This window comes from Drosophila miranda (assembly GCF_003369915.1).
Source record: "Drosophila miranda strain MSH22 chromosome Y unlocalized genomic scaffold, D.miranda_PacBio2.1 Contig_Y2_pilon, whole genome shotgun sequence".
Classification (NCBI taxonomy): Eukaryota; Metazoa; Arthropoda; class Insecta; order Diptera; family Drosophilidae; genus Drosophila; species Drosophila miranda.
Window position 1 is genome coordinate 1,113,239 of NW_022881614.1, and position 11,963 is coordinate 1,125,201.

At 46.9% G+C, this 11,963-nt stretch overlaps 1 protein-coding gene across 1 annotated transcript; it reads left to right on the forward strand.

The window, feature by feature from the left end:
* The first annotated feature begins 8,908 nt into the window (after positions 1 to 8,908).
* LOC117185916 lies at positions 8,909 to 11,410 on the forward strand. The gene is made up of 6 exons (XM_033397619.1): positions 8,909 to 9,022; positions 9,141 to 9,232; positions 9,301 to 9,458; positions 9,521 to 10,850; positions 10,917 to 11,190; positions 11,265 to 11,410. Exons 1-6 carry the CDS (start codon positions 8,998 to 9,000, stop codon positions 11,267 to 11,269), a joined length of 1,884 nt encoding a protein of 627 aa, XP_033253510.1. The 5' UTR covers positions 8,909 to 8,997; the 3' UTR covers positions 11,270 to 11,410.
* Positions 11,411 to 11,963: the final 553 nt, after the last annotated feature.

Sequence of the window (11,963 nt, forward strand, 5' to 3'; positions counted from 1 at the left end):
GGGAACGTTGTGAGTTGCTGCGGACACCGCAACTCTACAGTTATACCCGATACTAAGTCAGTATGGCTCTCCTCCAGCAGACGCTGCTAATATTAAACGACACGACAAAGAGTGCGTGCGAGAGAGACAGAAAATCAGTCTGAGCGTGACGTTGGGCGCTGCGTAGCCACTGCAAATTGATTTGTTCCTTTTGGCTATAAAAATTATCTGATCTGGTCCAGATTCAGCAATCTGATAGATATGGTCGTTATCTATGATTCTGCTTCTGATTTTCTCGAATCTGCAATATTGTGGATGCAACAGATTTTCGTCCTTTGTGGGGGCGGAAGGGGGTGGGGCGAAATTCTGAGATATACGTTTTATAGTGAGATCTAACAGAAGTGCGGATACCAAATTTGGTTACTCTAGCCTTAATAGTCTCTGAGATTTGTGGATGCCCCAGATTTTCGTTCTTTGCGGGGGCGGAAGGGGGTGTGGGGAAATTTGAACACGAAACGGTCAAGGTCCGATATCACAGGAGTGTGGATACCAAATTTGGCAGTGACATATCACAGAAGTCTGGATCCAAAACATCGTTACTCTAGCTCTTATAGTCTTTGAGCACTAGGCGCTGAAGGGGACGGACAGACGGATGGACGGACAGACGGACAGACAGACATGGCTCCATCGACTCGGCTATTGATGCTGATCAAGAATATATATCCTTTATGGGGTCGGAAACGATTCCTTCTGGACGTTACACACATCCACTTTTACCACAAATCTAATATACCCCAATACTCATTTTGAGTATCGGGTATAAAAATCGGACCATCCAAATTCAAGTCGAGCATCAATGTGCCACTGTAGATGCCGCTGTCTCTTTCTTCTCCAGCCCTGATTCCTATCAGCTCTCTCCAAAACCGCCCCTAACACCACACTACCGTTTCCAGGATTACTCCGCCGAAACGGGAGTGCCAAGCTGGCGGGCTTTTTCAATTAAGGGGCCCCAAACGTAGGCCATCGCCCACACCCTGAGATTGAGAGTCTCTGGCTCCATCGACTGAGATGCCTGGGCTACTGCTTCAGATCCTTTGCGTGAAACACCCCAATACGTGAGCCTTGCAACGTCTCCAGCTCGTACAGACTGTTGCCCATACTCCGGATCACTCGGCACTTGACGTATTTTGGGCTGAACTTCGCGTTGATGTTGTTTTTAAATTTGCTCAACACGAAATTCCGCTTATATATCTCCTGACCCGGTGAGTACCTAATTTCTCGAGCTTTTCGATTATACCTGTTCTTCGCTCTGTTGTAGGCTTCATGAGAGTTTCCTCGGACCTCATCTCGGACTATCTCCATCTTGTCACTCCTCGCCAAGGGTGACATTTGTGCATCATTTAGGGCGCCCAGTCTGCGTGCCAATTTATAATCTCGGCCGCTAGTAAACATGTGCTGCCCAAACAACACAAAGTATGGCGACGTCCCGATACCCGTGTGTATAGCGCTCCTAGCCACACACTGGATCTCCGTCAGCTTCTCGTCCCAGCGCGTGTGATCCTCACTAGCGTATGTCCTTATTGCTGCCAGTACAGTCTGGTTCACTCGTTCGGCCGCGTTCGCCTGCGGTGCATAGTTCCCCGACTTCAGGTGCGCTATGCTTCTTCTGTCCAGGAATTAAGAGAATTCAGCAGACACAAATTGCTTTCCATTATCGGTATGCACTATTTCAGGCACGCCAAACTGCGCGAAGACCTCGGCGTGCAAGAATCGGATCACGGCCGAAGACGTCGCCTTAGGCAAAGCCTTCAACCAGACATATCTGGACATGTGATCGAGGACTATTAGTATGACCACATTGCCACTTCGAGTCCTCGGGTATGGACCCAGGAAATCCAGGTACAGTTTTTGAATCGGCCTCTCGGTTCTGGTTTCGGCCCCCATGAGTGGACGGTGAACCTGTGTTGAATGTTTTGTTTCTTTCCCCTTCACCTGCACGGTCATCCGGGGCCAATAATAGAACTGTCGCAGCCGTCCCAGTGTCCTCGCGATTCCTCCATGCATTGCCACATCGCTGTCGTGAGCCTGTTGGATCAGTGTGCTCGTCAGGGCTTCCGGGATCCATAGCTTCCACGAAAACTCCTCTAATTCCGGCCGGCCAAATTGTGTGCGCTTAAACAGCAGTCCTTCCTCCACCTTCAGGTCTGGGAATTCATCCTCATCGCTCTGGACCGACTCAATTTTTCTTCGGTATTCTTCATCCTCGAAGGCTGTGGTGTCGAACTCCAGCAAGTCGATAGCGTCCACGTCAAAGGGACGTGACAGCATATCGGCGACGATATTTTCCTTTCCTTTGCGGTGCTCGATTTCGAAGTCATAAGCCTGGAGAGCCAACGACCACCTGGCTAGCCTCCCATCCAGTGCTTTGAATCGCATGAGCCACTGCAAACTCGCGTGATCTGTTATCACCGTGAATGGCATCAGTTCTCTATGGCTCTTACCGCCGCCAGACACTCCTTCTCTGGCACGCTATAGTTGAGCTGTGCCCCTCTTAGCTTCGCCGAAAAGAATGCGATCGGGTGCTCTGCTCCTTCATCATCCCTCTGGAAGATAACTGCTCCAATCCCCACGTGGCTCGCATCACACTGGATGAAGAAGTGCTTCTTAAAGTCTGGGTGATGTAGCACGGGGGCACTGGTAAGTGCTTTTTTGAGCTCCTCGAACGATTTTCCTGCCTCCTCCGTCAGCTTAAATTGCCCTTTTCCTTTCAGACAGTCTGTCAGAGGAGCCGAGAGTGCCGATAAATTTCGGATAAACCGCCGATACCAGCCAGCTGTCCCCAAAAATCTCCGGATTTGTCTCACGTTCCTTGGCATTGGTATTTGGGTGATCGCCTGTACTTTCTCCGGATCTGTCCTAAGTGCGCCGTCGCCTACGATGTACCCTAAATACTTTAAATATTTATAGCCGAATTTCGATTTTTTTCTTCCAATTGTCAGGTTTGCCTCCTTGAGACACTTGGCCACTTCCTCTAACAGGTGTATATGCTCCTCAAACGTCCGGGAAATAACTAGTAGATCGTCTAAGTATACAAAGACATGGCTTCGGAGTCGTTGTGGAATTACTCGATCCATCAACCGACACAGCCGTTGGGCTGCATTGCACAACCCGAAGGGCATCGATTTAAATTGATAGAGCGGTCTGCCCGGCACCGTGAATGCTGTGTACGTCCGACTTTCAGGCTCCAGCTCTATCTGCCAAAATGCGTGCTTTAAACCGATGCTGCTGATGTTCACCGTATCCTCTACGCGGCTCAGAATTGACTCGATGCTCTGCAGCGGGTAAGCATCCTTCACGGTTAATTTGTTTAGTTTCCGCGCATCCAGACACAATCGGTTTTTTCCCGGCTTACGTACCAGCGTCATGCGGTTGCTCCACGGGCTCTCGCTGGTTTCGATGACTCCGAGGCGCAACATTTCGTCCACCTCGGCAAACAACAGCTCTTGCACCGCGGGAGACACCGGGTAGAATCGCTCCTTTACGGGTACGGCTCCCTCGATTAATTGAATTTCGTGCCTTTCGAGCGTCGTTCTTCCCAAACCATGTGTGTCGAATGCCCTGAAGTTGTTCTTCACCTGGTCCAGATGTGTCTGCTGCGTGTGCGTCAATTCGTGCGGTTCCGTTGGTCTACTCCTAGTCAGCACCTCAGCATCAATTTCGGCTAATTCCTTGTGTCGTTCTAGGCCTACTATATGCGGAGCCAGACCAAACTTCCGCCAGAAATCGACCCCTAGGTACAGCGGTTGTTTCAGCGAGGGACACAGGAACAACTCCATAGTCTGCTTCTGGCCTCCATACGTCATTACTGTCGACACATGTCCCAGTATTTTATGAGGAGTGCCGCCCGCTGTTTGTACTGAGAATTTCTTTATGTCTTGAAGTTTCAGCTCCAATTCTCCTATCAGTTCCAGGCCACCTTTCCCCAGAGGGCTCACCGATGCCCCTGTATCCAGTAGTCCCATCAGCGTCCTCGGGCCCAACTTCACTCGTGCGAATGGCCTGTCATCCTGACGAATTGCCGAGTGGACTGCAGAACACACCTGGAGCCGCCTTCTCTTTCGCCCCTGAAACCTGTCCCGAGCCCGCTGTGCTCTGACTGCTCCCGTTCGGATACTCTCATCGAGTTCGTCCCCCATTATCCGATTCCTGGCCCGTTCGTACTGCCGCTGTCTTTCCTTTATCGGCTTGCGCTCGGACCATCTAGCTTCGGGTAATACCGCTTGGTTAACCTTATATATGGTAGTGTAAATATTCTTATTGCTACTTCTTTCCTTAGGGGTATCTAATTTAACGTTGGAGGGCCTATCTATTGGCTGCTTCGCGGCGACGTGGAACTCGACTCCTCTAATTGCGTCGTGCTCCTTTTCGCGTTTCCCGGCCGACATTTAGGGCATTTAGGGAGGATGACCCCGGCCAGCCCGCACTTGTAGCAGAACAGGTTACGCACGGCCGACTCACACTCAAAATAGGTGTGACCCGGCTGAGCGCAATTCCAGCACTTCAGCTGGGTGCGGTCGCCTCCGGATTCCCTCGTCCTATGGACAGCATCCAATGCCTCGGTCTGTTCCTCCGGGTCGTGAGTGCTCGCATCCAATTCATGTACTTTGTGCTCTTCCCTGCGCCTACTACCCCCATGGTCTAGACCGATCTTTGTCCATCGCGTCGCCAGCAGTTTCTCGGCGTCCGCACACTCTTCTCGCAGCTTCTGTAGATTTGGTATCTGCATTGGATAAATCACCCTCGAAATTGCATCCCTAATATTGATCTTTATGATCTTTATTAGATCATAATCCGAGAACGGATTCAGCAATCTCGACCTCAACACCAACATCTCCTGGATGTACTGGTCCGCCGACTCCCCGTGGCGTTGTCGGCGTTCCCTGAGCTCTTGCTCTCGCTCGAACTCTGTCCGACGAACTTGAAACTGCTGCTGGAGACCATATCTCAGATTCGGCCAGTCCGGCATTCCTACCGTCCGCACATGCATCCAGTACCAATCCCTTGCGTGGCCACTGACCAATGTGTGAAAGGCTTTCAACACCTCCGCCCACGGTACCTGGTACGACGTCTGTAGATGCTCCACCCGGAATATGAATTCCGCCACGGGCATCCCCTTTGGATCGCCGTCGAAGCTAAGTCCCCATCTTCGTATCTGCACTTGCTCCTGCCTAGCCTCTCCGAAACTCGGTCGATTCCTGTTAGGGTTTGCTCCTGCGCCCATCCCGTTGAACAGCCACTCCTCCACGGGTCTCTGATCGGCTTGGGTCCTCTGATCGGCCTCCAATGTTCGGTTGTCCACGAACAAGTGCGTTGGATGTGCTTGCTGGTTCCCGGGTGCTTCCTGTTGACCTCCTCCCAGACTGGTTGAATTTGATCCCCGATTCCTTCCATTCGCATCACTCGCCGTTCGCTCCGCTTTTAACGAACCCACCACAGCGTTGATCTCTCGCATGAACTCTAGCATGTCTGCTTGCATTGACGATCTCAGCGCTTCCATTTGCTGCCCGAGCGACGCTCGGTAGGTCTCCTGTGCTTGGGCTAAGGCTGCGTTCACGGCTGAGCTTAACTCGGACGGTAACACCAGGTCCTTACGGGTTCGCTGTTGACCTCCTACCGCTCCGGCTTCTGGGTCCTCCTGGTACAACCCCGCATGTACGTTTTCCGCCACTTGCGACGGCCCTTCCAACCTACTGCCGGCTTTACCGTCCTGGGACCGAGTCGTCGGCATGTTGTACGGCTGGTACCTGCGCTGTGCCTCTGGGCTACGCCTTGTCTTCCCCGACCCTTTAAAAATCTCCGGGTCACTCATCAACCAATTTTCCTAACGTACTCCTTTCCTTCGTCTATTCCCTATTTACTTAACTATCTTGGTGATAAATAAATTGGATTGTTTATTATCTGACTACCCTACTCCACTAAACACCTAGTTCCTGGCTAATAATTAGTGCAATAAATAAATAAGCGAATAATTAATTCCATGTTTAGATAACCAAATAAATAAATTTAAATACCTAAATCGGTTAATTTAAATCAATAAATTGATAAATCGAAATATCTAAATTGATTCAATCAAATAAATAAACACCTACATCTACAATTAATCGCCTAATTAAATGCAACACTAAATAACTAAATACTTCCTCTCCCAAACAAATACTCTTTTCCCGATGACTTGCCTAATGCCTACTTCTAAAATTGCTTTTAAACAATGCTAGCGAGAATCGTCAGTCCTCAAAAAAAAATGATTTCCCTTTGGGTTTTCTTGCTTCGGCTTTCCAATAGTCTGCTAAATCACTAACAAAAAAAACATATAATTCCCAAACTGCTTCAGACAAAAATTCACCTTTAATTTGTTTGGTGGGACGAGAGACAACTGCATTAATTGTTTTGCAGGTGAGCGGACTCCCTTCTTTTCCCCTTGCTATTTACCTTCGCTTACTTTTTCTAAGTGCCAACTCCCTTCGCTGTTTCCTCCCTCAGATCACCGTGGATCCCCCAGAATCGGACAACGACGTTAATGCCTCTGGACATAACCCGGACCACGACTCGACAGATCCTCCGGCACCTCTTCCTCTTTTCAGATCCAGACAGCGAGCTCCACGAGTCGGACAACGAGGCTACTACCACCTGGTAATACCTGGACCACAACTCGGGACACACACTTCCTTCCCTTCTACCTCCGATACATAACTACCATGTCCATTTTCCTCTCTTCTACTCATCTCAGCGGCTACGACGGCTAGGATTTATTCCCGGCTCGCGGACCGGCTGAGTTTCGTTCTACCAGGGTTCCATTTTACACCGGGTCTTTAAAACTCGCGTTTAAAATCGATACCTTCTATTACCATTGGGCGCCATTTGTTATGATCCGCCTCTTTGCCACCCTGGCCTATCGTTCCCAGCTAGCTCACGGGGAAGTCAGGGGTGTTTCCGACCCGATAAGCCAGGGGACGGATTCAACAAAACAAAAAACAAAAAAAAAAATACAAAAAAAACAAATCTAATTTATAGGACAGACTTGTCCTCGTTGGCACTTTCGTCAGCGGGGATAGTTGGTTTCGTTATCCCTAGCAGGGTCCCACCCTTCCTTGAGCGCCACCTTTTGAATCCGCTCCCTTTTCATATTCAGGGTCCCGCTCTTCTTCTCGCTCTCGTCCCACCCAACTACCGTTTTCTATTCACTCATGACTCTTTTCAAATTTTCATTTTTATATCCATTATATTTTCATATTTAACTTGAACATTATTAATTAATAATCTAGGTTTATATAAAGGAAACAAATACTAACACAAAAATACGAACAAAATAAACCCTATTTCGGCCGAATTGGCAGCCCCCTTTGATAGAAGTTGTTGCTTCCTGATGCTTGCTGATGTTTACGTTTGATCGTGGTGTTTTTTTATATGATCGTGATATATTGTTTAATTGTGGGTCGGACGGGTGTAGATGTGTGAAATGTGGTGATGTTATGTGATGTGTTATGAATGAGGGTATACATGCGTGGGTTGTGTGTGATGTGGGTGGATGAAGGTGGGTGTGTGTGAATCGTGTGTGTGTATTTCTGCTTTGAAGTCCGGATTCTTTCCCCGGTGGGGGGGGGGGGGGGGGGCTGGTGTGTGGGGACAGAAACGTGTCCCCAGTCGGTGCTCCGCTGACGGTTCCTTGGTGCCGGTGCTCCGCTGACGGTTCTCGCATCAGTTTTCCGGCCTGGCCAGTACCGGGATGCTGCTGCCGATGTCCGCCGCTTCTGCTGATGTTGATGCCTGCCGCTGATGCTTGGTGGGATCGTCGTCTCCACGATCACCAATTTTGTTTCCTTTTTTTCTTTTAGGGCACGTGCGGCCTCCACTATTCTCCACCGGAAACTCTCTTTTTTTTCTTCCTCGCCCCGTTTCCTTTTCTCCCACGCAACTCTGCCACTGCTTCCCAGGATCCACTGTAGATGCCGCTGTCTCTTTCTTCTCCAGCCCTGATACCTATCGGCTCTCTCCAAAACCGCCCATAACAATATATGTAAAACCAATTCCATTTATATTTATGCATATTTATTTAAGTATATATATATTTTTTCTTATATTGTATATTTAGATACATCATTGTTTTAGTTATAATAAACAAAAAAGTCGAGAACCGACGGCGTTTGCATAATTTTTATAATTTATAATAAACCTGTTTAAAATAAGGAAATAAATGTGTTATTATATTATTGTAATATTTTATATTTTGTGGTATAAATCAAACAAATAACAGCTTTTATTTCATTTCCCGCGCCCTAGTGTACCATACCCCCACCCCCGATCCATTATTCATTTATTTTGTGGCGGTAGGTCAGTCCATCAAAAGACCCAAAACAAGAACCAAACTCAAATTTCAGTTCTAGCGGCCAGCAATACTAAACACACACACGCAAAGTACGTGAGAATGCATGTGCACCCATACACTAAAACATGCTGGTGGCAAAACAGAACCAGACCTGAGAGAGTTCAAAAAATCTGAAAAAGCATACAATCACATATTTTTGTCGAAACATATTGCGTGTGTACTAACACATGCAAAGATGTTCTATCTGCGCTCTCTCTCTCATGATGACGTCACTCTGGGGTACTGAACGCGCTAGCCAGTGTGTGACGCTGTCGTTGTATGAACTGGCACATCTACATATATACTGTATGGTTAGTGCTTTACGTTAACACTTAAACGTAAACAAAACAAGGCACAATTTAATAAAGTAAATGAAAATATTTGAATCTCTATTAATTTTTGGTGGTGGTCCTGGGCCGTTTTTGCTGATGTCCATACCCTATTTTTCCTCCCATTATGTAGCAAATATGTAGTTACCGTGTAGTTGTAGAAGCCATGTAATTTTAAATGTAAACTTATACAAACTAACATTGATTCAAATAAATCGAGTCTCGGACTAACTTTTTGTATAAAATTGGACTAAAATCTGTGAAAATATGGCCCATTTTGTCAACAATCCATGTAAGTCGTAGAAAGTATGCAGTTGTCCGATGCAAGTCCGCACAAACGCACTCCTATTCATTGTTGCCAAATTCTTGCACACATTGCACGCACTTCGGTTTTGCCATTGCCATTGCAGCGGAACAGAACTATTACTTCAAGAATGGTATTGCCTACACAGAAGACCACATTCCAGTGCTGAAGCTGTATTTATACAAGATCCCACCGGATGTAAGTGTCCGCGTCCCCCTTTTGTCAAGCTTTACTCTGAAATAATACACTGTCCTGTCTCATCGCAGCTAAATCAATCTACGCTGCATACGCACTTCTCAAATAATGGACGCGTTTTGCAAATGAAACTCTTTCGTGGTGGTGGTAGACGTGCTACTGGCAGATCAAATCGCTTTTCCCACCAGACTGGCTGTGTGTTTTATGAGAATCCCAAGGATGCAGCAAAGTGAGTATGCCAGCCGCACTACTGTGAGTGTGAGAACATCCACTGATATTCTGCATTTTTAGAGCCTTGCACAGCCGGATACACCATGTAAACGGTCGGCGATTCAATGTGCAGGACCCCAATAGCTGGCATCAGCCAGATGCCTACGGAACGGACGACCAGGAGGAAGCAAATCAACTGTGTCCTTTCATTTTGAATGTCAACGATCTCTGCTTAGAGATGATTATGAAGCATCTCCCAATGCACGACCAGACGGTCTTCGCTCGGACATGCCTTCGCTTCCGCGCTATCTATCAGCAGGCCACGGCCAGACTGCACAAATCAATTGATTTGTACGATTTTGAGAATATGACTGTCTGGGACCTCCGAGAATTTTTCAATTTGTCCGGTCCTTATGTTCAGCACATTACCGGCGTGATTCCGCCGATGCGCTTTCAGCGCTTGTGCGACTTTCTTTCGATCAATTGTTTGAATTTAAAGTCCTTGAAGCTGCACAGCAGCCCGTTGACTTCGCGAAATATGCACAAAATCTTCGCCAAGATGACCAAGCTGGAGGAGCTGGAGCTGCCGCAGAATCAGCTGACTGATGAGTGCATCTCGGCCCTCAGGAACTGTCGGACTCTGCAGGTGCTCAATATTGCCGGCAACCCAATTACCGGTGTAACACTACACGAGCTCTCCCCTTCCATCCAAACTCTCACTCTGTCCGGATGCCCTCGTTTTCAAGGCCAATGTCTGTCCAAGATTTGCAAGGTGTTAACCAACCTAAAAACCCTAAACGTGAAGAGAGTTGACACAATGAATTCTCACGTCTTTGAAACGATGATCAAGGAGAACTCTGGCGCTTCTTTGGAGGTGCTTTGTATAAGCGCCTTCCCAAGGGAGACATACGAGTACGTGGCCCAGCTGCCAAGCCTCAAGAGCTTGAGCATCTATATCGGATTGCCAGGCCGCACTATACGCTCCGAACTCTTTCAGGAGCTGGTCGAGCATAAGGCCGAACAGCTGGAGTGCCTAGAGGTTTATGGGGGCTCCAGTATGTCCGCCGAATTGCTTGTCCAAATTTCCAAACTAAGAGGTCTGCGCAGTCTTGTCCTACCCCAAGTGTTTGCTATGACAGACAGTTCACTCTCAGTGTTTTCGAGCCTCAAAAAACTAGAGCAGATAAACCTAAAGTGCAACAGACTGCATGACTCCTCGATTTTGTTTGTGTTCGAATCTTGCCCCAAGCTGCATAGCCTAGGCCTAGAGGATTGCGAAGGAATAAGCGAGAAATTGGTACATGGAATCATAAAAAAACTGCGCTTGGACATTTCGAGGAAGGAGAATCAACGAAACTTGCCAGTACAGCTCTGTGTGTCGGGCACTCAAGTCAACAGTCTCATCGAGTATGTGAGTTCAGTTCTGGACGATATTGTGGATACTCGTTATTTTACTGATAATCTTTTCGTGAAATAGCATCCTGATGTCGCCCCCAAGGATATCATCGAGATGAAGCACTTTTGCTTTTGGAACTATGATGGCATGTATCCAAACTTTCCCAACCTTGTCTTCGACGACTTTGACTTCGAGCCGGACGATCTAGAGGATGATTTGGACAGCGAAGATGAGTCCGACTACTACGGCGATGACATGTTCGATTTCGGTTTCCTAAGTGCTGACGACGACGAAGACTCTGATTTCGAGATTGGCCACCATGGCCACCATCCCCCATGGCCCTTCATGTCTTTAGGTATGTGATATACAAGAAAAATGCTGATTTTTATGCCATCTGATACTTTAATATTACTTCTCCCCACCGTTTAGATTAATCTGCCGCATCGTTTCATCGATTATTTGATTATTTTTAACTCACATTTATTAACCCAGAAAAAATTTGTAGTTTCCCACTGTTGAATTACAAAATGGATTATGTACAAATAAAGAAGTTCGGAATGGATGAGCCTCTAAAAGAAAGCCTATTTATTTAAGATCCTACAGAAGATCAGATGAAAATCATTTCTGCTTTAATTATAGTATATTTTCATTTATTTCATAATTTTTAGGTGTGTGTTTAAAATTCACTTCTAGACGCATTTCATATTACAATTTTAATTTGTTATTTGTTTGTTGAAAACCTAAAAATTATCGTTGTTCACTTTGTGTTTGTTGTATTGTACGATCTGCCTTGGCATTTTTCAGTTTATTTGCATTAATTAAGCGCTAATTGGTGTTTCTTTTTATACCTGATACTCAAAATGAGTATTGGGGTATATTGGATTTGTGGTAAAAGTGGATGTGTGTAACGTCCAGAAGGAATCGTTTCCGACCCCATAAAGTATATATATTCTTGATCAGCATCAATAGCCGAGTCGATTGGGCTTTGTCTGTCTGTCTGTCTGTCTGTCTGTCTGTCCGTCTGTCCGTCCCCTTCAGCGCCTAGTGCTCAAAGACTATAAGATCTTGAGCAACGATGTTTTGGATCCAGACTTCTGTGATATGTCACTGCTACAAAAATATTTCAAA

Excerpts from the sequence above, each read along its gene's own strand:
- LOC117185916 (XM_033397619.1), top strand. The coding sequence starts at position 8,998 with ATGGCCCATTTTGTCAACAATCCAT. Across the intron at positions 9,023-9,140 it reads CCATTTTGTCAACAATCCAT|CGGAACAGAACTATTACTTC; the intron begins GTAAGTCGTAGA and ends TTGCCATTGCAG. Across the intron at positions 9,233-9,300 it reads TATACAAGATCCCACCGGAT|CTAAATCAATCTACGCTGCA; the intron begins GTAAGTGTCCGC and ends GTCTCATCGCAG.